Source organism: Mus caroli, unplaced genomic scaffold (assembly GCF_978045245.1).
Source record: "Mus caroli unplaced genomic scaffold, Mus_caroli_1 scaffold_4, whole genome shotgun sequence".
NCBI classification, from domain to species: Eukaryota; Metazoa; Chordata; class Mammalia; order Rodentia; family Muridae; genus Mus; species Mus caroli.
The window spans coordinates 67,787,033-67,814,400 of NW_028227259.1; the positions used below are offsets into that span (position 1 = coordinate 67,787,033).

General features: G+C 43.2%; 1 protein-coding gene across 1 annotated transcript in view; it reads right to left on the bottom strand.

Moving 5' to 3' along the window:
• Rfc1 (replication factor C subunit 1) overlaps positions 1–27,368 on the bottom strand; it is a 90,994-nt gene that overhangs the window by 46,944 nt on the left and 16,682 nt on the right. The window contains exons 3-5 of the mRNA XM_021162808.3: positions 13,134–13,259; positions 7,412–7,487; positions 4,053–4,175 (exon numbers count right to left, since the gene is read on the bottom strand). Coding sequence (XP_021018467.2) covers positions 4,053–4,175; positions 7,412–7,487; positions 13,134–13,259 — 325 coding nt within the window. The remainder of the gene's footprint in view (positions 1–4,052; positions 4,176–7,411; positions 7,488–13,133; positions 13,260–27,368) is intronic.

The following is a 27,368-nucleotide window of genomic DNA, read 5'->3' on the forward strand; positions in this document are numbered from 1 at the left end:
CTCAAAATCTCTAAACTTAAAGATTCTTTTATGTAAAATCCTAATACGCAAATTAGTATTGATTCTCAATAACTAGAATCAAATAAATACAATGGACAGTTCTCTTATTTAAGAGACATTCCCTGCTACAGCCATTCCATACTTCATTGGCAGCATCTAGAAGAAGCTCTCAAACAGAATATTATACTTGTTACCTCATACATAAAACGGCCTAACTCTAAAATTAAGCAAAGAACAATATTTTCCAAGTTTTGGTTATGGACCTAACAGAGCACCGTAGGAAGTGTAAGACCTCCACTTTCCCTCAGTTAGCACTCAGCACAGTGAAGAACAACTCCCACAGCACTGCCTCCAGAGTAACTGCAAAGTTAGCATTTAAAAAGTAGACAAAGAAAAACCCTAATTTCTTGAATCAAACAGCAGCTGCTGGTGAAACTGAGTACGGTAGCCTTCAGCACTCTAACTCGAGGACCATCGTCCCATTAAAAGCTAAAAGTAAGCCCGTGCAGCACACAAGCATCTAGGGTGTCGTTCACTGAGAAAGTTCTATTAGTCAATGGTTAGCGCTACGCATTTTTTTCCTTTTTCTGTACATTGGGAATTTAATGTAATTAACATCTTTAAAAATGTTGACAAATACTATGTAGGACAGATTTAGTCAAAGTGATGTTGAACTATGTCCTAAAGTTGAACCGTAAGCCTGGATGCTCACTAATATAGACAGAAATGCTTGGCACGCACAGTTCCTTCAGCCCTTCTCACCTTTAGAGAGCATTACACGGAGCTGAAGAGACGCAAAGATGACTCCAAATTCAAGAGCACATAGGTTGGTTCCCAGCAAGCACAAAAAAGCAGCTCACAACTGCCTGTAATCCAGCTCCAAGGAATACAATGCCTTCTTCTGGCATCTGTGGGTACCTGCATTCACATGAACATACTCCCTCCCGAACAGACCACAAACATTCATAATTAAAAATAAAATCAATCTTTTCAATTATTTTTTAAAGTACTACAAAACAGAAATAAAATGTAGGCCATAAATACAATCTTAAAATAGCCACATTTTAAAAGATAGAGACTGAGTACTGGGGCTGGCAAGATGGCTTAGCAGGTAAGAGCACTGACTGTTCTTCCGAAGGTCCTGAGTTCAAATCCCAGCTCACAGCCACCAGTAATGAGATCTGATGCCCTCTTCTGGTGTGTCTGAAGACAGCTATAGTGTACTTATTTATAATAAATAAATCTTCAGGCCAGAGCAAACAGGGACTGAGGAAATGGGGCCGACTGGAACAAGCAGAGGTCCTAAATTCAATTCCCAACAACCACATGAAGGCTCACAACCATCTGTACAGCTACAATGTACTCATATACATAAAATAAATAAATAAATCTTTTTTTTTAAAGAAAAGACTGGGTTCTGTAACGCAGAGACGAGTGCTAGTCTAGCATGCTCAAAGCCCTAGGTTTCACTCCTAGCATCTAAAACAAAATCGTCTACACAAATCAAATTTGGGGGGTTTGTTCTGTTTTTAGTGTTGTTTTTCAGACAGGGTCTCACTATAGCCCTAACTGGGCTGGAACTCACTGTCTTAGTGAGGGTTTCACTGCTGTGAGCAGACACCACGACCAAGGCACCTCTTAGACAACATTTAATTGGGGCTGGCTTACAGGTTCAGAGGTTCAGTCCATTATCATCAAGAGAGGAGCATGGCAGTGTGCAGGCAAGCATGGTGCAGGAGGAGCTGAGAGTTCTGTATCTTTATCTAAAGGCTGCTATAAGAAGGCTGGCTCCCAGGCAGCTAGGACAACAGTCTTAAAGCCCATACCGACAATGGCATACCTACTCCAACAAGGGCATACCTTCTAATGGTGCCACATCCTGGGCCAAGAATATACAAACCATCACCCTCACTACGTAGTCTCAGAGATCCACCTGCCTCTTACTTCCCACGTGCTTGAATTCAAGGCTTATGGCACCATGCCCAGCAGCAATGGTTTCAACCCAAAACCAAGTGAACAGGACACGGTGCCACACGTCTGAAATCTCCACACGGGAAAGCGAAAAGCAGGGGGTCAGAATCAAGATCACCCACGGCGACATAGGAAACCCACAGACTAGGCTACATGATAGTCTGTCTTCAACATACAACATCACTACTTTCTACATTTCAATTTTATGGGGCTGGAGAGAGATAGCTCAGCAATTAAGAGCACATACTGCTCTTACAGAGAACGGGTTCAATCCCAGCCTCCACATGGAAGCTCACAACCGTCTGAAACTCCAGGAGTCCCAAGGGATCTGACACCCTCTTCTGGCACCAGGCTCATGGTGCAAAAACACACAAGAAGGCAAAGCACATAAAATGAAATAAGAAATAAAATTTAGAATCACATGGGAAAATATAATACTAAACATCATAGTACAGTATGATAACTAATCTATCACCCTGATGAGACCTAGAAACCCACAGTGTCAAGACAGGCCTTTGAGTGTGCCACTGACAAGTGTCTTCCACAGACTGAGTGGAGTGGAAGACCCACTATGGGCAAGACTAATCTGGGGCTATGATCTTAGAGTGGACAGTAAGGAGAAAGTGAGGTAGGCACAGTCATTCCTCTCTGGTTCCTGACTGTGACTGCAGCGTGACCAATATCTGCAAGTTCCTGTTGCCACAACTTCCTCATGGTGTCACCCCAAACTAGGAACTAAAATAAACCCTTTCTCCCTTAAATTGTCAGTACTGTATCACAGCAACAGAAATGTAACCACCACAATGGGTACACTGTCCCCCCAAATTTTCAGCTAAGACAAGGACAATGCTCCTTTTACATACACGTGCCATGGGCGGAATGGAACAAGCAAAGAGTCAGGTGCGGGAGCACACACCTGTAATCCCAGCACTTGGAGGCTGAGGTCGGAGGACTGCTGTGAGTTCAAGGCCAGCAGGGTTATATTTAAAAAAAAAAAAAAACAGAAGAAGGGGAGAGGAGGCTATAATGGATGGGGAGTGTCTAGTGGAGGAGGGAGAGGAGTGTTAATGGAGGAGAGAGAGGAGACTGTCGGTGGTCATAAAAGTCTCACATGAGATACTGGCGTCTCTTCAGAAGACTACACTAAAAACTATCCTAGTGACTAGAGAATCTGTAATCAGAGCCTTAAGTGAGCCTTGGTGTGCCTAAATCCGAAGATAAAGACAGCCCGGTCCACAGTTAAAGGCCACTCTATCTGCAACTGACATTTCCAGGGTGCTGGAAAGCTTCATCACAGGGCCTTCAGTCACACAGCCCAGTTACTAAACTGTTTCCCTTAACCCTCCCATGGAACCAAACTGCCACAAAGGTAGCCATGTTAAAAGAACCCCTTAAACATTGTACAATGTACCTAAGCGGATATTTAGCAACACTACAAAAGCATTAAAAACACTAATCTACTCCAATGTAAGAAATACATCAGTCTATTAAATGTTTCCAAAAGTTGGCTCAAGGGCTGGAGAGATGACTCAACAGTTAAGAGGACTTAGCTACTGCTGGGCGGTGGTTACACGCACATCTTTGATCCCACCATGTGGGGGACAGAGGCAGTTCAAGGCTAGTCTAGTCTACAGAGCAAGTTCCAGGACAACAAAAACCCTGTCACGAAGAAGGGGGGCGGGGAGAGGAGGGGGGGAGGGGGGGGAGGGGGGGGAAGAGGAGGGGGGGAAGAGGAGGAGGAGGAACACCAGCAGCAGCAGCTGCTACTCTTCCAGGACAGGGATTTGATACCCAGCATCCATGGAAAAGCTCACAGTAGCCTATAACTCAGTGGTGGAGCACTTGCCCAGCAAGTGCAAAGGCTCTAGGGTCAGTCCTCAGCTCTGAAAAGAATAAACAGACAAAATATCCCCCAAGGATAGGAATATAGCTAAGTGATAGTGTTTCCCAGCATGCATGAAGTACTGGATTTGACCCTCCCCAGTAACTAGACCTTTACCACACAAGACATCTCAGAGCTGATGATATCCTTCCTCTGATAGAAACCATTCAAAAAAGACGAAGTCCTGTCCATACCTTACCTGTCTCAGAAACGTAGGTAACAGGATCCTTCCGAGAGACTTTACCAGGTTTATAAGACAGTGACAATTTTTCTGATTTCTTTTTAGCATTTTTTACCTGTACTGTCTCCTCTGACTCTGAATCTACAAGAGAAAAATTAAACCATGAAAAAGAAATATCAGTGTATTTTTAAAGTAGTCACTCAAAGCAATCCCCCAAGAAGCGTGTCTTGAATAATAAACTCATGTCTGAAGCGTGTCTCCAGTAATAAACTCATGATTAGATTCATATCATATTGTTGTTATAACAATAGCCACAAACCAACTGGCTTCACAACTACACATGTGGGCGGAGACACGGTTCAGTTGGCAGAGGCCCCTGTTGCTAAGCCTGATAACCTAAGTGCAGTCCCCGGGAACCACGTAGTAGGAGAACGTCAACTCCCTCAAATGACCACCTGTCCTACACACACACACAATGTGGTACACATCCACACACATACAAAAGAAAAAAAAGTCTAACATAAATACATTATCTTTAACAGTTCTGAACAATGGCTGTCACAGGTCTCGTGGGGCATCAGCAGGGTTCCCTAGGGAAGAATTCATTTCTTTGTCATTTCCACCTGCCTAGTGGCTGCCACCAATACATCTTAGCCTCTTCTCCCATCTTCAAAGCCAAGAAACCAAGCATGGTGGCAATGGCCAGGGAGACTGATAGTTCAGGCTTGTTTGGGATACAAGTGAGTTCAAGGCCAGTAGAAGCAACCTTAGTGACCTTTAAGAGAGCTATGGATGTAGTTCAGGGGTAGGATGTTTGCATAGCATGTGCAACTGTGTTCATCGCCTGGACCACACACATACTCACACAAATAAATACCCTCAAGCAGACAGAGTGCTACCACCTCACTGACTTCTGACCGCCTTACACTGCGTTACACTTTTTTTTTTTAATGAGAGTGGGGTGGTTAAGACAAAGTCTCTCTAAGAAGACCAGGATGGCCTCAACCTCACAGGCCTGTCTCTGCCTACAAGTACTGGGATTAAAGGAGCATGCCTTCCTACACTCTCAATCTCTCTCCAAATCTCTTCTGCCTCCTACTCCTTAGAAACACTGAGTCTTCTTTTAGGGTCATCTGAACCACTCCCAGGTTGTAGGAATTAACTGTGGGTCTTTGGAAGAGAGCACTCTAGTTACTCCGCCTACTTGGCCAGAGCAAAGGGTAAGCACCTAGCAGGGCCTGGTCCACAGTCACCACTCACCACTCACAAACTCACTGTCCTTCCTTCCTCTTCCTCTCTCTACAACTAAAAGTTCTGCTTGGTTTGGGTTCTGGTTCTGAGACAGGTTTCACCACAGCCTTGGCTGTCTGCGATCCGCCTGCATCTGCCTCCCGAGTGCAGGGATTACAGGCATGTGCCACCATGCCCGGCTCCTGCTGCTTTACGTTAGTGTTTGTTTCCACGAGGAACCTCAGAGAGCACAGATGCACACGTTCACCATCCTTACGGTAAAGGATATTGCACAGTACAGTGCACTAAGTAGACAGTCAAGTACTCTGAAAACTCAGTCCTGAGCTGTCCTATGCCTGTGAAAGCCACAGCAGCCTACATACCGCGACACACTTGCAGTTCCAGCTACTGCACGGGAGGCAGGAGAGCACTGGAGCTTGTAACATCAGGACCAGCCTGGGCAACAAAAGTAAGGCCCATCTCAAATATATACATAAAATCAAAATAAAGAACCAAAAATACACTCGGGAGGCAGAGGCAGGCGGATTTCAGAGTTCGAGGCCAGCCTGGTCTACAAATTGAGAGCTATACAGAGAAACCCTGTCTCGGAAAACCAAAAACAAAACAAAAAAAAAAAAAAAACCCAAACACCAAAAATAAAAACAAATATATTGGGCTGGTGAGATGGCTCAGCAGTTAAGAGCGCCAACTGCTCTTCCTAAGGTCCTGAGTTTAAGTCCCAGCAACCACATGGTGGCTCACAACCATCTGTAATGAGATCTGGCTCCCTCTTATGGAGTGTCTGAAGACAGCTAAAGTGTACTTACATATAATAAATAAATATTAAATATATATATATTAACAACACACAAATGTTTCCTTAGGCTACATTATTTTACAACCACTAGGCAGCCTAGGCAACAAAGGTAGCACCCATCTCAAATAAATAATAAACAAACAAACATCAAAATCAAGGATAAAATATTAACAATACACAAACAAAATGCTTCCTTAGGCCTGTGATTCCATAATTTGTGAGATGTAAGTAAGATCAGGAATCGTGCCTTCACCAGCTACATAGGGTAGCTGGTGAAGGCAAACCAGGGCTACTTGGGACCTTGACTTAAATAAGGGGGAAGAGGGCAGAAAAAATGAAAATTAAGTCAGGTGTGACGGCCTGCAGTCCAGCTGCTTAAGAGCCTAGGCAACAACCTGTTTCAATAATACAAACAGGGCTGGGGAGGATGGTTCAGTGGTAGAGTGCCTGCCTACCAGGCAGAGAGCCTCAGTTCAACCTCTGGCATTGCAAAATGAATGAATGAATGAATGAATGAATGAGAGAGAGAGAGAGAGAGAGAGACATGGGCATAAAGAGTACAGAGAGAGAGAGAGAGAGACATGGGCATAAAGAGTACTGTTCCCCTTCTCAAAGCTATATTTAAAGGAAATCCTTCAAAATAGAAAAATCAATTTTAATTATTTGCTTTGGGGCCAGCAAGATGGTTCAGCAAATAAAGATACCACCAAGGCTGATAATCTAAATGCAATCCACCAGAAGCACAGTCACGAGAGAACAGTCTCCTGAAGCTGTCCTCTGACCTTGCATTGCATGGTACACATAGCCACAAACACACCAAGTCATTAATTAAATGTAACCAACATTTACTTTAATAGCAGCATTGTAAGGTACTTTTTTTTTCAAATTCAACTTCTAAAAACCTCAGCTTGAAAAAAAAAAATTTTGATGGGAATATAGTTTACAATAGGCGCCGAGAATACAGATCAGAGGCAGATCTTAGCATATGTAAAGCCCTGAATCTGATCCCTTCCATAATACATACATACATGCATGCATACATACATACATACATAGATTAGATAGATAGGTAGATAGATAGATAGATATAGACAGACAGATGAGTTCACAGTAAATCTGAGACCTGCTACATACTCTTATCCTCATAAGCAAATCTTCAGTACATTAAAATATTTAGGCGTTGCAGCTTTGCGCTGACAACTGTTCCAAGGACTACCCAGCAGAGCTCCCCCACAGTAATGAGATTTGTGTGTCTCAGACATCAGCTTGGAAAACACAGTTACAAGGGAAGTGAACAATTCTGAAGCCTTTACGTCCTCAGCAAAGTTACCTGAGTCATAGATGATCCTCTTCTTCTTGCTGGGCTGCTTTGGTTTGGCGGCGTCCTCTTTACAGGAGTTATTGACCTGTAGACAGCAGGATAGAATTAGAACAGAGGAAGCCTATACAACTTAAGCCTGGCGTTCTCATTAGACTTGGGCTCAGTAGCTCCCACCTGAAGCAATTCTGCCCCATGGAGACATCTGTTGATATCTAGAGGCATTGCTTTAAAGTGGGAGGCAGAGGTTTTAATAACATCTAGAGTACATAAGGGTACTACTAACATCACACAACACAACACTCATCTAACCCAAAACGTCAGGAATGCTCTTGCTGAACTGTATCAGGAAAGAAGACTTACAGAGCATTATTATCGGCTACACACTCAAAACGAACCCACATAGAACGAAGAGGTAAAGGATGTCAGCCATTGCAGGGTCAAGAGGTTTATTAGAGCCTGCATGTCCCTGAATGCATCCAGGGTGCAGCTACCTCTCAGTAGAGGTGGTTGAACCTTTGGAGGTAGAGCCCAGTGGAAAAAGGGAGAAAGAGGCCCAATTCCTTCTTTCTCTTCTGTCTCTTGGTCACGAGGACCACTCTACTCTACCACATGCTCCCACCATGATGTGCTGCTACCTCAAGAGGCCCACAGCAGTGAGGCAACAGGTCACAGAGTAGAAACCTCCAAAACTCGGAGGCAAAATAACCTTTCTCTTTATAAGTAGATTATCTCAAGGTATTTTGTGATAGTGGATAATACACAGGACAGGTGTTTCCTAAAAGTGCAACATAAAAAAAAAATAGAAAAAAAAAAAAAGATCTAAGCTGACAGCCCATCAATAGCACACGCATGCTGAAAATTTGAAAGCAGGCCAAAAAGGTTAAATATATTTATAAATATCACATTTCTAACATACTCATATTTCCAAAAATGTATCAAGAAAGTAGACAGAGAAAAAATGATCACTTAGATGAAAATATCTACATATTTCTGTCCATTAAGATATAATTTCAAAAACACAAGAACAATTAATTAGCTTCAACAAAAAAAAAAAAAAAAAACAAGGCAAATGGACCATTACAATTTGCAGGTGCAACAAAGTAGTAGATCCAGAAAGTGAACTAAAGACAAATACAGTAACTGTAAAGAGCCGAGACAGACATCTAGACACAAAGGACACAAAGTCTCAGATCCCTCCTATAGGTTCTGCCCACATCTCCTGCTTTCTCCTGTACTGTTTTTTATAATATAGCTACAAGGACTTAGAAGGTAAAAGCTTTAAAAAGCTAAACTAAAAGAACTAAACCAAGATTTTTACCTGCTGCCCATCTAACAGGTAGCAAGAATTTCAAGCCTGAGTTTGATCAAGTTAACTATATGCTAAGCCAAAAGAACCTACATTCCTTGTAGGAATATAAGAGAATCCAATACAATATAACCAAGCAAGAAAAATGACTTGTGTGGTTACGTCAAGACAATGAATCATAAAGGATCCAGAGATCTGGTCAAGCATCACTCCTAAGTTTGTGTCAAGTGAAAAAGATGTCCCTTCCCAAAATAATTGAGCCTTATCAAATCAGCTGAAGCCCTAAAAAGAAAAGCCAGCTTTCCTGGAATGAGAGAGAATTCTTCCTGCCTGACTTCTAGTGAGGGCATCAGCTTCTTCCATGTCTTTGGACTGGAATGGGACCATCACCTCTGTGGCCTCCAGTCTCCTAGATTAGACAGATCCATGTGCTCAGCTATTCTGATCCACAGTAGAGACATAGGATGGAGCCAGGCAATGCTGGCGCAGACCTTTAATCCCAACACTCAGGAAGCAGAGGCAAGCAGCCTGAAATAGAGTGAGTTCCAGAACAGTAAGGGCTACACAGAGAAACCCAGTCTTAAAAAACAAAAGTAAAAACAAACAAATGAAAAACAACAACAACCAAAGAACTTGGTTGTGTCTGGACCTGAAGGCACATACTTTTGATTCCGGCACCTACAAAACACAAGCAGGCAATCTCTGTGAGCTGGATGCCTGAATGGCCTACAGCCAGCCAGCCAGAACTAGACCCTGTCTAGCTCTCTAAAAATGAGATAGAGAAAGGGAGACAAAATGAATTTAGATATGGACTAGAGATGGTTCAGCAATTTAGAACACTATTGCTCTTACATAGGACCTGGTTCAACTCCCAGCACCCACATGGTGGCTCATAATCATCTATAACTCCAGTTTATAACAGTTCCAAGGGATCTGTCTCAGGGTTTCTATTCCTGCACAAACATCATGACCAAGAAGCAAGTTGGGGAGAAAAGGGTTTATTCAGCTTACACTTCCATACTGCTGTTCATCACCAAGGAAGTCAGGACTGGAACTCAAGCAGGGCAGGAAGCAGGAGCTGATGCAGAGGCCATGGAGGGATGTTCTTTACTGGCTTGCTCAGCCTGCTCTCTTATAGAACCAAGACTACCAGTCCAGAGATGGCACCACCCACAAGGGGGCCTCCCCCCTTGATCACTAATTGAGAAAATGCCTTACAGCTGGGTCTTGTGGAGGCATTTCCTCAACTGAAGCTCCTTTCTCTGTGATAACTCCAGCCTGTGTCAAGTTGACACAAAACTAGCCAGTACAGGATCCAAAGTCCTCGTCTAACCTCTGCAGGCACCAGGCATACAAGTGGTACTACATACATATACACGCAGATAAAACACTCATACATGTAAAATATATTTAGGAAAACAATGTAGATGTGTTCTAGTGTTCTATGAAAAACAAGAAAATTCAGTGCTGAACTAGAGAGATTCTGAATCAGAATACTGAAGGTACAGGCTGGGTTCTGACTATTTATGCTAAAGTTGGTAAACTAAAGAAAGGTGAATTAAAGTACTACTAACCAAAAAGCAACCATAACTTAATGATTTGGAAATTTCTTAAGACTGTCCACATTGTAAAAATGAGTCAGCGTATTCTTGAAGGAAGCATCAAGGGTATAGCTGAGCTATCACTGGAGACATCAACACAAGCAGAAACACTGCCAATTTCAATTTCAGAAGATAAAAACAAAGAAATCTGCCTGACTTCTTACAATCCATAGATGGGTCAAAAGGTTATTCCTAAGACAGCATCAGGACTGACTCTTTACTTTCAAAGGGTAGGAGCACCATCTTGGTTTCAAAAGGCCAGACAACCTTCACCTGAAGCCTCAAAGGCAAAAAGCACTAAAGGATCACAGGGCCAAGATTGCTGCCTAGGCTTATAGGAGCAGAACCCCAGCAGGTCTGCAAGAGACTATAAAACCAGGTTACTACTACTGTACCTGAAAATATAATGGCACTTCCTTTGCTAGGTCCTGGGCTTGCATTAGAGCCATTAGTCCTTCCTTCTCAAGAACGGAAATATGCACTCTGTGTCTGACCACTATTGTTTACGGTTTCCCAACAACAATCTACCTAAAAATGAATCATACCTTCAGACCTTATTTATGAATGACTTAGATGAAATTTAAATGATCCTAGTCTTTATACTTGATGGGAGAATGAATACACTAGGAAGAAGGTGTGACTGAAATAGAAAGAGCTCTTTAAGTGGTCATGGATAAATGTTATAGAATGGATGTTTACATGCTCCAGAGTCCTATGTTGGAGCTCGAATCCTTAATCCTAGCACTCACGGCAGAGGAAGGTACATAACTGTGAGTTCAAGGCCAGCCTGCTCTCCACAGCCAGTTCCAGGCCAGTCTGGGCTACATAGTGAGACTCACTCCAAAAAAGTAAGTAAAGAGATAGGGTAAGGTCCTGATCTGACCGGATTAGCACCCTTGTAAGAACAGAGCAGAAGGCTGGATCCTCGTTCTCTCCTTCTGAGCACCTCACCCGAGAGTGAGGACACAGGGAAGACAGCCATCTGAAAACCAAGAGTTCTCACTAAAAACTACACCAGCCAGAGAACCCTGATCACAGACACACGGGCCCGGAACTCAAAGAAAGTAAGTGTCTGCTGTTTAAGCCACTGGAGCCATAGTATTTTTGTTGGGGTATCCAGAACTAATAAAAATACGACCTACAGACTCAAGAGCAAAGGTACTTAGAGACTAATCCTCATATGTTCCAGATACTGGAACTTTAAAGTCACTACTATAAATATACACAGAACAGAAAAACTATAAAAAACACAATGGAAATTCCAGAACTAAAATAAATAAAACAATTAAAATAAAGATACTCTTAAAAGAAAGCTGGCAATGAAGAAGAGTCAATGAAACTGAAGAGTAAAAGATGATCACTGAGGCACTTCGAAGAATCTATGTGTGTGGAATCTAAGAGTGACCAGGTGTGCTAGCTCACACCTGTAATCCCGTAGCCTCCACTCAGGAAGCTGAAACCTGGGGACCAGGGGTCAAGGTCAAGGTCAATCTCAGCTACAAGGCAAGTTCAACTGGGCAAAGCACAGGAATAGCCCTAAAGAGACAAAACAGAAGACTGGCAACTCAAAATTTCATACTCAGCAAAAATGCCCTTTAAGATGAATGCAAAACTGACTCTTATATACACTTACAACTTCTGTCGGAAACAAACTATACTACAAAAAATTTAAAGAAAAGTCTTCAAGTTGCAAAAATAATATCAGAAGAAAACTCAGTTCTTCAGTGAGAAATGAAGAGCACCAGACATATATACAGAATTTAAAAGAACATTCTTCTTTGTACTCTTTTGTGGTTGTTTGTTTGTTTTGTTTTTTTCAGACAGGGTTTCTCTATGTAGCCCTTGCTGTCCTAGAACTGTAGACCAGGCTGGCCTTAAACTTGGAGATCCACCTAACTCTGCCTCCAGGTGCTGGGATTAAGGGCGAGTGCCACCACCACCCAGCTCTTTCTTATAACTTCTTTAAAATACGTAACTGTTAAAAATAAAAATTACAACCAATTGTGGAAGATAAACATATGCACATATAGCACACAATACTGATAAATTAGCTTATGGAATCATAAACCTCTTACAATTTAAATACAATGCAACAGTATTAATTCAGAGACACCATTGTAGTCATTTTCTACATTCTACAGTAGCATAGCTGGCCTTCTCTGGGTCCAAAAGACAGAGACTGCCTCTTTCCTTCGAGGCCTCATCCTGAGTCTAACAGTATCTACCTGAGGATAGGTTCTTATGTCCCTATGAGCAAATCTGCTTTGTTTTGGTTTTTTGGGGTTTGTTGTTGTTTGTTTAGTTTTTGTTGTTGTTGTTGTTGTTATATTCTGCCTTACTCTCTTCATCTTTCCAGAATATGCTTTGTCACCACAGATGGCGAATTTTGACCTTAAAGAGGAAAGGTTCTCTTAGTTTGGTTCTGTTTGTTGTTGTTACTGTTGCTTTTAATGCATGTAGGTATTTTGCCTGCATACAAGTCTGTGCCCCATGTGTATTCCTGATGCCCGTGGAGGCCAGACGAAGGCTTCAGACTCTGTTACATGGAGTGACAAATGGCTGTGAGCCACCGTGTACTAGAAATCAAACCTGGGCCATACGGAAAAACACCCTGTGCTCTTAGTTGCTGAGCCAACTCTGCAAACCAAACTGCTAAGTTTAACAACTAAAAAATGAGCTTGGGGAGGGGACAACAGGGTTTGCGAGACAGATTAGCCCGTTACATCCCTCCTCCTCAGTGTCCCAAACTGAGTCTCCGATTACAGCAGTCCACACTTCCAAGGGTAGGAGCAGAGCTCGCCGGACAGCTCACATACAAACCGACCTTGGCTTCCTTGACTCCCTTCTTTCCTTTGACAGTTCCCTCCGAAGCTTTTGTCTTCTCATTCTTTACTGTCTCGTTTACAGGCTTTTTTCCAGTTGATATAACCCCAAAGAATTTCCGAATGTCCTAAACACAGAAGAGGAAACATGTAAATATTAAATATGTAACATTCTAATTTCAGTCACTAACAGGACAACCTTATTCAGTTGGTCTCACCCAAGTCATCTCTCCAAAGCAAGGTCATCCACAGTCAGCAGCACCCTTTTTATAAATAAAGCCATCTGATAAAATTACCTGAATCAAAAATAATTTTTCTAATGTAAGATAATAATAATCCTCAGAATATAAAAAAAAAAAGTCAAAATCTTTGCCTGGTGATGGCACACACCTTTACCCTTTTTTTGGTGGGGGTGGGGGGTTCGGGACAGGGTTTCTCTGTGTAGCCCTGGCTGTCCTGGAACTCATTTTGTAGACCAGGTTGGCCTCAAACTCAGAAATCCACCTGCCTCTGCCTCCCGAGTGCTGGGATTAAAAGCGTGCACCACCACACCCAGCGGCACAGACCTTTAATCCTAGTACCTTTGAAGCAGAAGCAGGTGAATCTCTGAGTTCGAGGCCAGCCTGGTCTACAGAGTGAGTTCCAGGACAGCCAGGGCTACACAGAGAAACCCTGTCTCAAAAATAAATAAATTAATAATAATAAATGATAGTAAAGGATCTGAAGAGATAGATGGCTGCGTGGTTACAGCACTTACTGCTCTTGCAAGGGACCTGGGTTAAATGACTTACAACCACCATCTGACACCAGAGGGTCAGATGCCCTCTGGCCTCTGTAGGCGCCTGCATGCATATGGTGTACACAAACTCACACAGGTATACACACACATACACACACACACACAATGATATATATATCATTTTTAAAATGGTTGTTTGAAAATGACAGCAGGGTTCTAACAGACAGGAAGCAAGTAGTGACTGCAGACACACACACCAATCCCATCATCCCAGGCAGATGAAAAGACTCCACTCAGCACCACCCACAGACACAGGATTTATACAACCCAGATCATTCTGAAAAACTAAGAATGTTGAAAGATTTTTCTCTACATAATTCTCAAACTCTAAAAAGAAAGACTAGTGCCTATTGTAATATGCTCTTCCATTACTCGACCCTGGGTTAAACTACAGAATTTGAATTAATTATACAAAAACTTTACAATATAACTGAACATTAAAAGCACTCAGTTTCCTTATTATTTACATACATATTGTCTGTCCCTTCCCTTTTTGATTTATTTTTATTTGGTTTTCAGACAAGATCTCACTATGTACCCCGGCTGTACAGAAACTCACTATGTAGGCCCGACTGGCCTCCACTTCGTAAGAGATCACCTGCTTCTGCCCTCACCCCCAATGCTGGGGTTATAGGTGTGCACCACACACCCAACCCCTAACTTTCTCTAATTTAGTTATAAAGAAACAACTATAGAAAGGAACAAACCTTAGAATCAAGAAGCCTAGGTCCTTCCTACTTGTGTGACCTTGGACAATTCATTAGTGTCTCAATCTGTTTTCTGATCAGTGAAATGCATTTCATTATACCCACCCTTTATAAAGTTTAAACATGTATCTCTTATTATTTTGGCTCAGCAAAAATCTTCACTTCATTTGAGATACTATCCAGTCACATCACTGAAATATCCCATTTTATAAACGATTTATAAGCAAGGATATAGGATCTCAAATCTTCCTTTCCAGCTCTCCCACTATATAAAAGGTTCTAATTTCTTAACTAAATCTAAGTTTACAAAGGATTGCTGCCATGTTGGTGGCATGTGCCTATAATCAAGGGGTAGAAGCCGGAACATCAGGAGTTCAAGACCAGCCTTAGTTACACAGCAAGTTCCAGACTAGTCTGGGATACAAGAGCCTCTGTCTCAAAAATAAACAAACAAATAAATGCATAAAGAGGAAGCCAATATGACGGTCCAGCAAGGGAAAGCGGAGCTCAGTCTCTGGAGCCCAAGGAAAGGTGGGGACAAAGAAGTGACTCTGCAGGTTGTCCTCTGACCTCCACAAACATGTGGCATATGTGCTCCCACACAAACATCACACACACACACACACACACACACACAAATAATAATAATAATAAATGTTTAAAGAAAGTGAATAAAACAAGCCTATAGCCCTTGGCTATAAGACTCCTAAAGAGACATCTGTGTCATGTGTTGAAGAATAGGGCAATAAAGAAAGTCCCAGTCATATGTATAATTTGCCAAGAACTGGGCTTGAGGCTGACTGCTTTATTGCTTCTGTAGGAAATGACAGTTTCTAACCAGTTTCGCTCTTTAAAATGGTACGGTGATTCTTCACTCAAACAGTGGGGATTTCTTAGAAATACAAAGGGAAGAAAAAGGAAAGGACAGAGATGATGCCAGCGACTCCACAGAACCAGCAAAACCCCAAGTTAATATTTAAGAAGCAAGCAAGATAGCTTGGAGGGTAAAGACAGCTGCTGTCAGCCCAAGAACCTCTGTTCTATCCCGGAAGCCTACACATGGAAAGGAGAGACAACTCCCACACGTTGTCCTGACTTCCACACCTATACATACATGCACATATATGCACAAAAAAAGAAATAAAACAAAAAGTTACGATAATTAGGGTCCTGGTTTTCAACTTGTTTTTTACACCACAGACTAAAGAAAATATTGAGAAAGAAACAAGTGGCAGGACAGTCGTGCGCGTGTAGGAAAGTCAGCCCTGCACTTTCTGCTCAGCCCTTTTCTCTCACTCCACCCTACTCCTCAATCCCAGACACAGCACCCTCATCTATCTCAATATACATACACTAACGCTACACTCTGCAAACCTTTCACACCCCTGTGTAGGGCTGACTGCCTCCACTGCACTGGAGACTGTGAGGCCTTAAGCACAAACATGCAAGGTGAGCAGCCTGGCTCATAGAGCGTGGGGTCACCTTACTCTCCCGAGTGAGTAACACTTCCTGTCTAGTATTGCAGGTGTTCAACGCCTTGATGAAATGCGGAACAAGCCAAGTGATACGCCAAATAAAGGGCCAAGACCCTCACTCAGCTGCCAGTGGAGTTCTGCTGAATGGTGAGTTAAAACGGAGCTAAGTCTTTTTTCATTTACTTCTTCTGTATGCGTGACTATGTATGTAGGTGGGGACATATCCGTGGAGGTCCAAGGACAACTTTCAGGAGTCACTTCTCTCCTTCCATAACAAGGGTCTCAGGAGTCAGACTCAGGTCAACAGGCTTGGTAGCAAGTACCTGTCTCGATAATTAATCAAGGCAACCCGAGAAAAAAAAGTTATTTTTTAAATTTTTTTTTACAATTTTGACAATGACAAGACCTTCTAAGTGGATTGATATGATGCTCAAGCATCCATAAAGACAGATTCCCCGGGCACGGTGATGCTCAAGCATCCATGAAGACAGATTCCCCGGGCACGGTGATGCTCACCTGTAACCTCACTCTGAAGGCTGAGGCAAAAGAAATAGAAGTTCCATGCCAGCCAACTACCACAGAGTTAAGTCCCTGCCTTAAAAACACAAAGTAGCCGGGCGATGGTGGCGCACACCTTTGATCCCGGCACTCCTCTAGTATCTAGCTGTCAAAGTGCAGGTAGATAACTGTTCAACTTAAAAGTTTTCAACTAGCCCACGCCTTTAATCCCAGCACTTGGGAGGCAGAGGCAGGCGGATTTCTGAGTTCGAGGCCAGCCTGGTCTACAGAGTGAGTTTCAGGACAGCCAGGACTATACAGAGAAACCCTGTCTCAAAAAAAAAAAAAAAAAAATATATATATATATGTGTGTGTGTGTGTGTGGAACAACAATATGAACTAACCAGTACCCCCCAGAGCTCATGTTTCTAGCTGCATATGAATCAGAAGATGGCCTAGTCAGCCATCATTGGAAAGAGAGGCTCATTGGTCTTGCAAACTTTAGATGCTTCAGTACAGGGGAATGCCAGGGCCAAGAAGTGGGAGTGGGTGGGTAGGGGACTGGGGGGGGGTGGGGGACTTTTGGGATAGCATTGGAAATGTAAATGAGGAAAATACCCAATAAAAAAAGTAAAAAAAAAAAAAAAATGACAGAAAGTTGTAGTGGACGTGTGGTTTAGTGAGCAGAGCGCCTCCCTACCAGGCATGAAGGCCTGGGTTCCAGCACAGCACTACATAAAGACAGGTGTGGTGGCATTCAGGAAGGGGAAGCAGGAAATCCAGTTCAAAGCCAGTCACATACAAAGATATGTACAAGAAATATATAAATGGGCTTCTACAAATCATAGACAACTAAGCAGAAAACTGAATGAAATCTAGTAATAGTGAAATTATAAAAGAAATGTAAGGGCTGGTGAGATGACTCAGTGGTTAAGAGCACTGACTGCTCTTCCAGAGGTTATGAGTTCAAATCTCAATGGGCTGGAGCAAGGGTCTGGAGCGAGCGAGGCCAGAGCAAGAGGGAGAAGGGAAAGGGTGAAAATAAATAAATGAAATGAAATGTAAATGCCAACAAAACATGCATCTATGTCTTCGTCCGATAATGACATTTCTTTTTTTTTTTTTTTTTTTGGTTTTTCGAGACAGGGTTTCTCTGTGTAGCCCTGGCTGTCCTGGCACTCACTTTGTAGACCAGGCTGGCCTCGAACTCAGAAATCCGCCTGCCTCTGCCTCCCGAGTGCTGGGATTAAAGGCGTGCGCCACCACGCCCGGCGATAATGACATTTCTAAAGGAAGTGACAGGGGATGGACGAGCACATACATGCTGCTCTTGCAGAGGATCTGAGTTTGGATCCCACATCCCAGGGCTCATAACTGCCTCTAAGTCCAACTCCGAGAGATCCAAAACCCTCTTCTTCTAGCCTCCCAGGAGACTCGATCTCACAGGCACACACTCACACAGACACACAAATAATTTTTAAAAATAAATCATAAGAAAGTATAAAGGAGCTATGCGTAAGAGCACACATCTTTAATCCCAGCACTTTGGAGACAGAGGCAGGCTGATCTCTATGAGTTTAAGGCCAGCCTACTCTACATAGAGAATTCGAGGCAGAAAGGAAGAGGGGGAGAAGAGGGAGGGAATGGGGAGGGGAGAGCAGCTAAGTGTAAGCCTCCCTTTTTTCCTTGGTGAATATTAGTTTTAAAAAAACTGGGAAATTCAAGCAAGACAAAAAATTCAGGCAAAACTGACACAAGAGTTAATTTTAGCAGATACTGTAAGTACATCTCTCAGGCCTTATTGCAGCAACTGGACAGAGACTTATGTCTTTTTTTTTTTTTTTTTGGTTTTTCGAGACAGGGTTTCTCGTTATAGCTCTGGCTGTCCTGGAGCTCACTTTGTAGACCAGGCTGGCCTCGAACTCAGAAATCCGCCTGCCTCTGCCTCCCGAGTGCTGGGATTAAAGGCGTGCGCCACCACGCCCGGCTGACTTATGTCTTTTGATGAACCTGTGAGGTAAACAGTTAAATAGGATAATAGAATCAGAACATATCCCATTTTTTTAAGATTTATTTATTTTTTTATTTATGTGAGTACACTGCAGCTGTCTTCAGACACACTCTAGAAGAGGGCATTCCATCCCATTCCAAATGGTTGTGAGCCACAATGTAGTTGCTGAGAATTGAACTCAGGACCTCTAGAAGAGCAGTCACTTCTCTTAACCACTGAGCCATCTCTCCTGCCCACATATCCCCACTGTACTGGCTGGTTTTGTGTGTCAACTTGACACAGCTAGAGTTATCACAGAGAAAGGAGCTTCAGTTGAGGAAATGCCTCCATGAGATCCAGCTGTAAGGCATTTTCTCAATTAAGGGGAAAGGCCCATTGTGGGTGGGGCCAACTCTGAGCTGGTAGTCTTGGGTTCTATAAGAGAGCAGGCTGAGCAAGCCAGGGGAAGCAAGCCAGTAAGGAACATCCCTCCATGGCCTCTGCATCAGCTCCTGATTCCTGACCTGCTTGAGTTCCAGTCCTGATCTTCCTTGGTGATGAACAGCAGTATGGAAGTGTAAGCTGAATAAACCCTTTCCTCCCCAACTTGCTTCTTGGTCATGATGTTTGTTCAAGACTAGAAACCCTGACTAAGACACCCATCTTAACTGAGGAAGTAGAACGAGTAAGACAAAGCAAGCCCTTGACAAATTCGACACTTACTGAAAGGACACTTTGAGTGAGTTACTTCATTTTTCTGTCCCTTAGTTTCCTCATGATGTCACTTGCCTCACAATATCCTTCTGAAAGCCAGGCATTGGTGGCATAAGTCTTTAATCCCAGCACTTGGGAAACAGAGGCAGATGGATCTCCATGAATGAATTGGAAGCTAGTCTGGTATACAAAGTAAGGTTAGCCAGGGCTACTCAGATGGATCTCTGTGAGTCGGAGGCCAGCCTGGTCTACAAAGTGAGTTCAGGATAGCCAGGGCTACTCAGAGAAAATCTCAGAAAAAAAGACAAGACCTTCCGTCAATTCAGGTGGCACACCTAAAACCTCTGAAACTTAAGTCTGGTCTTCTTCCATCTCCAAATCCCATCAACCTTCCCCTTACGCTGACTCCTAGTGATGATGTGATGATACTACCTAGTCACTATTCCCATAGCTCTAAAGACAAAACTGAAGGCAAAACACCCTACCATTAACAATTTTTCCCTCGACCCATTTGATCTTATACGCTTATAGGACGGCAGAGAGCCAAGGACTCCGACACAAAGTGAGCACCCTTTATGAGAAAAAGGCCCCTGTGAAGCTCCTCTGGAGACAAGTGAGGATCTACAGACTTAAACACAATCTGGTGGCTAGTCAGCGGCAATCAAAGGCCAGGAGAGTACTGGAACCACCTAGCACGGGAACTGAGGGACACCACCACCTAAACCAGGCCTTACCATGGGACATTAGGTGACAGTCATCAAAATTTAAGTTTGGCAACACTTCTACAGGCTCTACCCACAAGGCTTGGACACTCCAGATAAGCAGGGTATCAATATTTAATGATCACCTGGGCTCAAAGAGACTCTTGACTGTTGACAATGCTGTTACATCTGTCTGTAAAACACTTTGGGCCATGGGCTCCTGAGCCAGGCCTTCAGCTTCTCACCTCCTCCCAAACACAGACACCCAGCCAAGCTCACCACTGTGGAGCAGACCCAGCAAGCCAGCTCTAAGCCTTCTCATCTGCAAGCAGGATCTGAGCTCTCTGCAAATGCAACACCCGGGTAAAGGACTAACCGCTAGTAATAAGGCTAAATGAGAAACCTGTCCTGGTGGCGCACGCCTTTAATCCCAGCACTGGGGAGGCAGAGGCAGGCGGATTTCTGAGTTCTAGGCCAGCCTAATCTACAAAGTGAGTGCCAGGACAGCCAGGGCTATACTGAGAAACCCTGTCTCGAAAAACCAAAAAAAAGAAAAAAAGAAAGAAAAGAAATGGAAAGGTGCCTCACACCTTTAATCATTTTAGAGCCAGCCTGGTCTACACAGTGAGTTCTAGGACAGCCAGAGCTACATAACAGAGACCTTGTCTCAAAAGAAAGGAAGGAAGGAAAGAGAGGAGGAAGTGGGGCAGGTGTGGTACACACTTAATCCCAGCTAAAGTAAGCGGCTAGAATGTAAGTTCAAGTGCAACATAGTGAATTCCAGACCAGTCAGGACATCATAGACAGCTCTTGTCTCAAAAGGAAGGGAGGAGGGAGTGGGGAGGCGGAATGGGGGAAGGGGAAGAAGGAAGGGAAGGAGAGAAAGGAGGATGAAACTAAGCATGGAGATGCACAAGGGCAACCCCCAGCACTCTGAAGGCGGCCACGGGAGGATCATGAATTCAAGGTCACCATCAGCTATCAAAGCAATTCAAGGCTAGTTACGTCTACATGAGTCAGATAGACAACAGTCACAGAAATGGAAAATGCAGAACTAAGCCAGATGCTGGGTAAACCTAATGAAAAGGACCAGGACCGACATGGAAGGCCCATGACCTTCTTCACAGCAGCCATCAAACTAAAGTCCCACTGGGTCATTCTGTATCCTAGGAGAATCACTGTCCTCACCACATTACAGAGGCTGCCATCTAAGACAGTGACAGAGACACTGGAACAAACCCTGACTCACTCCACCTTACGGTGGGAGGGAAAGCTCACACAGTGCGGGGCAGCTAGGAAGCAGCAGTCTACAATCTTGTCCTGATCAGACAGAAATCCAAGGATGAAGGTGCTAGAGGGCTCAGTGGTTAAGGTGTGTGCTGCTCTTGCAGAAGACCTGAGTTCAAGTCCCAGCACTTCCGCAGGGTGGCTCACAGTCACCTGTACTCTAGCTCTAGGGCATCAAATGTCCTCTTCTGGCCTCAATAGGCACATGAACTCACAAGCACATACCTACAGAGATGCACACATATACATAATATAAAAATAATAAATCTAGGGCTGGAGAGATAGCTCAGTGGTTAAGAGCACTAGCTGCCCTTCCAGAGGACCCAGATTCAATCCCCAGCACCCACATGACAGCTCACAACTGTCTTTAACTCCTATTCCAACATCCTCACACAGATATACATGCAGTCAAAACACCAAAGTACATAATAAAAAATAAGTAATAATAATATAAAATAAATAATAAAATACAATAATAATAATAAGAAGAAGAAGAGAGAGAAAGAAATTCAAGGGTGGGCCTAGAAAACTGTAGAACATTTGGTGAAAGAATAAGCCAAACAGACTAGAAAGGGTTAAAAGGCAAAGCTCAGAACAGGTGTTCTGCTAGGCATCTTAGGAGTAATGCCAGGTCAGTTTCCTGGAGAGGTGCCTGGAACAGGAAGGACACACATGCCTGGAATGGCAGGAATCCGCAAAGGTTCTTGCAGCTATGCAGGATCCAGAAGTGACAGTGGTCTTTTAGATGTGTTAGGGAAACGAGTAAATACGGCAAGTACCTGAACACTCAAAGCTTATGAGTCTCATCAGTAAACGTCCAGTCAACTCTAGAGTGATGAAGCTCTCCTCTAACGGACATCTAAGCAACCCAAACCAGTCTTGGCCATCTCGAGCAGAACTTTGATGCTAATCTCTACCCCTTGACCAAATACAGCTTAACATTGTTACCTGGGCACTCGTCCAAATCGTGTCTTTTAGTAGGAATTATAAATTTTCAACTTATTACAGCCCTGGGGGCTTGAACCTAAGGTCTTGCCCACACTAGACAAGTACTCTACCACTAAGCTCCATTCCTGGCCCATTTCTTAGCTTGAGACAAGGTTCATTAAAATGCCCGGGCTAGCCTTGAAAGCATTCTGTAATCTAAGCAGGGCCTGACCTTGTGGCCTTCCTGCCTTAGCCTCTCTATGGCTGCAATTACAGCTTGAACCACCAGGGATGGCCCAATACTTTTTAAACTAAAAATTTATTAAATGGAATAGAGATGGTTTAGTGCTAAAGAGCACTGCCTGCTCTTCCAAAGGACCTAAGTTCACATCTCAACAGCCATCTCACGATGGCTAACAACCGTCTGGGTCCAGAGAGTCCAATACCTTCTCTTGGCCTTTTAAGGGCACTGTAGTCCCATGGTACACAGACACACATCCAGATACATAAAATAAAAATAAGTTTAAAAAAGAAAAAAAAAACTTTTCAGTAGTGGTGCATATCCTTAATCCTTGTACCTGGCCGGGCGTGGTGGCGCACGCCTTTAATCCCAGCACTCGGGAGGCAGAGGCAGGCGGATTTCTGAGTTCGAGGCCAGCCTGGTCTGCAAAGTGAGTTCCAGGACAGCCAAGGCTACACAGAGAAACCCTGTCTCGAAAAACCAAAAAAAAAAAAGAAAAAAAAAAAAAAAAAATCCTTGTACCTGGAGCAGACACATCTCTGTAAGTTCAAAGCCAGCCTAGTCTATACAATGGGCTCCAGGTAAGACAAGACTATATAGTGAGGCCCTATTTCAGAAAAACAAAATCAAAAACAAAAACAAACAGAAAAAAATGCAAGAGGACATATAAATTACTGAATGAAATAAATATTATGAGTACTAAAACAATCTTCAGCTAGGCATGGTGGCACACGTTGCAGCACTGGGGAAGCTGAAAGCAGGACTACCAGGTTCAAAGCCAGCCAGAGCTATTAAACAACTACCAGGCCGGGGCTGGTGAGACAGCTCAGCAGTTAAGAGCACTGACTGCTCTTCTCAAGGTCCTGAATTCAAATCTCAGCAACAACATGGTGGCTCACAATCATCTGTAACAAGATCTGACTCACTCTTCTGAAGCGTCTTAAGACAGCTACAGTGTACTTACATGTAATAAATAAATTTAAAATAATAATAATAAGTACCAGGCCAGAAAGGGCTAGACAAGTATACATACTCCCCCCAGGAAACCCTTGATTGGGATTTTTGCTATGACTGTACTTGCTGCTTTTTGTTTTAAGAAAATGTAAGAAGATGGTGGAGAGACAACTCAGCTCTAAGAGTGCATGCTATGCAAACATGAGGGCCTAAGTTCAAGTCCCCAAACCCACACAAAGATCCAAGCATGAGTGCACACACGTGTAAGCCCAGCACTGAGATGGGAGCATAGACAAGAGCTGGCTAGCTCGAAGTTCAGTGAAAGGCCCTATCTCAAAAAAATAGGGTGAAGAGAAACAGCAGGATGCCAGGAGTCTTCCTCTGGACGGACAGACACACAGACACACACAGAGAGATATCAAATTAGCACTGTGTATTATTCTGAACTAAATTATTAAAATTTACTTCTATATTAGACGCCTGACTCTTGTGTCACATTACCATATTGTGGCTACAAAAGACAAAAACAACTTTCACTTTTAGTAGGCCACTTCCTCTCCTTCAAAATTGGCTTTTAGCCGCACAAATTACTTTTTTTAGAAATCAAAACTGTCACTACACACAGCAGACATTATTGATTTATCTAAGTTTAGCACTGCTTCAAGCATCTCCCTGAGGAGGACACCATGAGCTAGCCAAGTGTGGTCTTTACAAAGGTGGAGTGAGACGACTACACGGGACACGAGACACAACTGTATGTCCCAGGAAGAAAACCGCTCTATGATCCCTCCAGATTCCCTTTCACTCAGGCCACCACTAAATACTTCTCAACGCCTTGGACAGACCAGGATCAGTGCTCAGAAGAAAAGACACAGGAAAGAGAAGAACATAAACAAAACAAAAGCCCCTCCATTCCCACAGAGCCTCCATCTGTCTGCTCTGTCTGTCCTTAGAGAACACAAGCTGAGCAGAGAAAAATGAAGCCCAGCTGGGAAGAAAAACCAGGGCTCTATACCTCTTCCTGAAACTTCCTGACAGGCTCTTCATAACAATAAAAAAAAAAAAAAATGTCTGTCTGTTTGTTTGTGGGGGTTCTCTGGCTGTCCTAGACCTCACTCTATAGACCAGGCTGGCCTCAAACTCAGAGATCCACCTACCTCTGCCTCCCAAGTGCTGGGACTAAAGGGGTACACTACCATCACCAGGTGACAAGGCTGGGATAATTCAGAGGATACAATAGAGTCTCTTAAACACTCATCATAGACAGTTTCAGGTCCCTGATCCAAAATTACAAAATTAAAAAAGAAAAAACTGAGCACACAACATGGAAATAATTATCTAATTCAGGTTTAAAACACTAAGGTCTCTTTCTTTTCTTTTGGGTTTTTTTTGGGTTTTTTTTTTTTTTTCCGAGACAGGGTTTCTCTGTATAGCCCCGGCTATCCTGGAACTCACTTGTAGACCAGGCTGGCCTCGAACTCAGAAATCCGCCTGCCTCTGCCTCCCGAGTGCTGGAATTAAAGGCATGTGCCACCACGCCCGGCGGTCTCTCTCTTTTCACACTGGCTAGAGTGGGGCAACTAGTGTCTGTCACTGATGGCACCTGATTTATTTCAGAATTCTGACATTCACCACAGCTAACATACTGGGATTGTTGTCCTCATTCATCTGGAGATTAACATTTCACAAAACATTTCTAATCCAAAAATATCAAATTTCAACTATCTATGTGATCACATAACTTAAGTTCAAACCAAAAACAGACCTATGATATAATACAGTAAAGGACCATGTTTCTATAGGCTACCTTACCATCCTGAAAAAAAAAAAAAAATGAAAATAATCCAAGGTTTCACATATAGCCCTGACTGGTCTGGAATTGGCTATGTAGACCTCAGACTCAGGATGCTTTGCCTTTTGAGTACTGTCACCACACCCAATCATGAAATGTTTTAATAATTTAAATACAAAGTCATGAACAAAAAGATTTTTAATAAATTTATTTATTTGATGAGAATGAGTGTTTAGCCTGCATGTATGTGTGCGTGTCATATACGTGCCTGGTGTCTATAGTGATCAGAAGAGGCTTCGGGTCTCCTGGAAATGGAGTTATGGGAAGGTTATGAGCCTCTATGTGGGCTCTGGGAACTGAACCCAGGTCCTCTGCAAGAGCAGCAAGTGCCCTTTACCATTGAGCCATCTCTCCAGCCCCTAGACCAGTAGTTCTCACCCTTCCTAACCATGTTACTACTTCATAACTGTAATTTGCTACTGTTATGAATTGTAATGTAAATAGCTATGTTTTCCAGCGGTCTTTGGTGACTTCTGTGAAAGGGTTGTTCAACAACCCGCAAGGGGGTGTGACCCACAAGTTGAGAACTGCTACTTGGGAAAATGACAGTAACTCTTAACTTATTGGTATTTTTTATTGGAATTACAAAGTTCATTCACACATCAAATATTCATGGAAAATGTAACATATGCCAGACACTACAGAGCAGTTCTCTGTCCCTGCAGCATCTACCCTTGCAGAGACTGACAAATAAAATGTTCCAAAATAATCAGTAAAATGTTCCAAAAAAATATGTGTATGTGTGCCAAAGAAACACAGTCTTTGACCAGCACATCAGAAATTTTTAAGCTTTCATAAGCCTGATGAGTGGTATTTTCCCCATAAGTATTCAAAACGAAGGACGCACACAAAACTGCAAATGCAGGTGTAGGATGTAACGGAGAGGATATTTGTCTATAATCCATAAGGCTTAGGTTCACTCCATAGCACTGAAGAGGTGGGAGGAGGGGCGAGGGGCAGAACTAGTGTGATGACACAGTGGGTAAAAGTGCTTGTCACCAACCCTGATACCCTAAGTTCAATTCCCAAGTTGCCTCTGACCTCCACACATGTACTGTGGCAGGCATGTATGCACACACAATAAATTAATAAAATAAGTCAGTAAATCAGTGTGACTGATTACATAAATAAATTGTGGCTGGGCGGAGTGATCCATTCCTATAGGCCCAGCACTTGAAAGGTGCAGGCAGCAGATGGAACTCAGGTTCAAGGTCATTCTCAGTTCCACAACAGCCTGGGACTTATGAGACTCTGCCTCATAGGACAATAAACAAATAAAGTCAATGTGCTTAATTCACAGAACAAGTCTACAAGTTGTTAACCCTACTAAGAAACTGAGAATGCCAAGAAGCCATTCTCTAGCAAAAGTTTTAAAACTGAAGAGTGGGCCAGCAGTGGTGGTACAGGCCTTAAATCCTGGCACTCAGCAGGCAGGGAAGACAAATCTCAGAGTTCCCGGCCAGCCTGGCCAGAGCTCAACAGAAAAACCCAAAAATAAGTAAGCAAGCATATTGACTGATTGAAAGTTAGGACTGGGGCTGGTGAGATGGCTCAGTGGGTAAGAGCACCCGACTGCTCTTCCAAAGGTCCAGAGTTCAAATCCCAGCAACCACATGGTGGCTAACAACCATCCGTATTGAGATCTGGCGCCCTCTTCTGGGGTGTCTGAAGACAGCTACAGTGTACTTACATATAATAAATTAAAAAAAAAAAAAAAGAAAGTTAGGACTGGAGGAATACCTTATAGTTACAACACTTTCTACTCTTCCAGGACCTGAGTTATTTCCCAGCATTTCTGTCAAGAGGTTCATATTCAATCACCTGTAACTCTAGCCTCCAAGGGCAACTCACACTTATGACATTCACTCAGACACACACAAATACACGGAAATAAAGCCCAATATTTAAATTGAAGACTGACCTAAATCTAAGGGGAAACCGCTAATCATCACTTCAATCCAGCCCTAGGGAGTCTGAGCAAGAGCAGCCTCAGCCTGAGACCACCCTCGAGTACTTGGCAAAACCATCTCAACAGAGAGAAAGGCAGGGACAGAGACGGAAAGAGGCGGGTATTAACAATTCTGCAAGATGA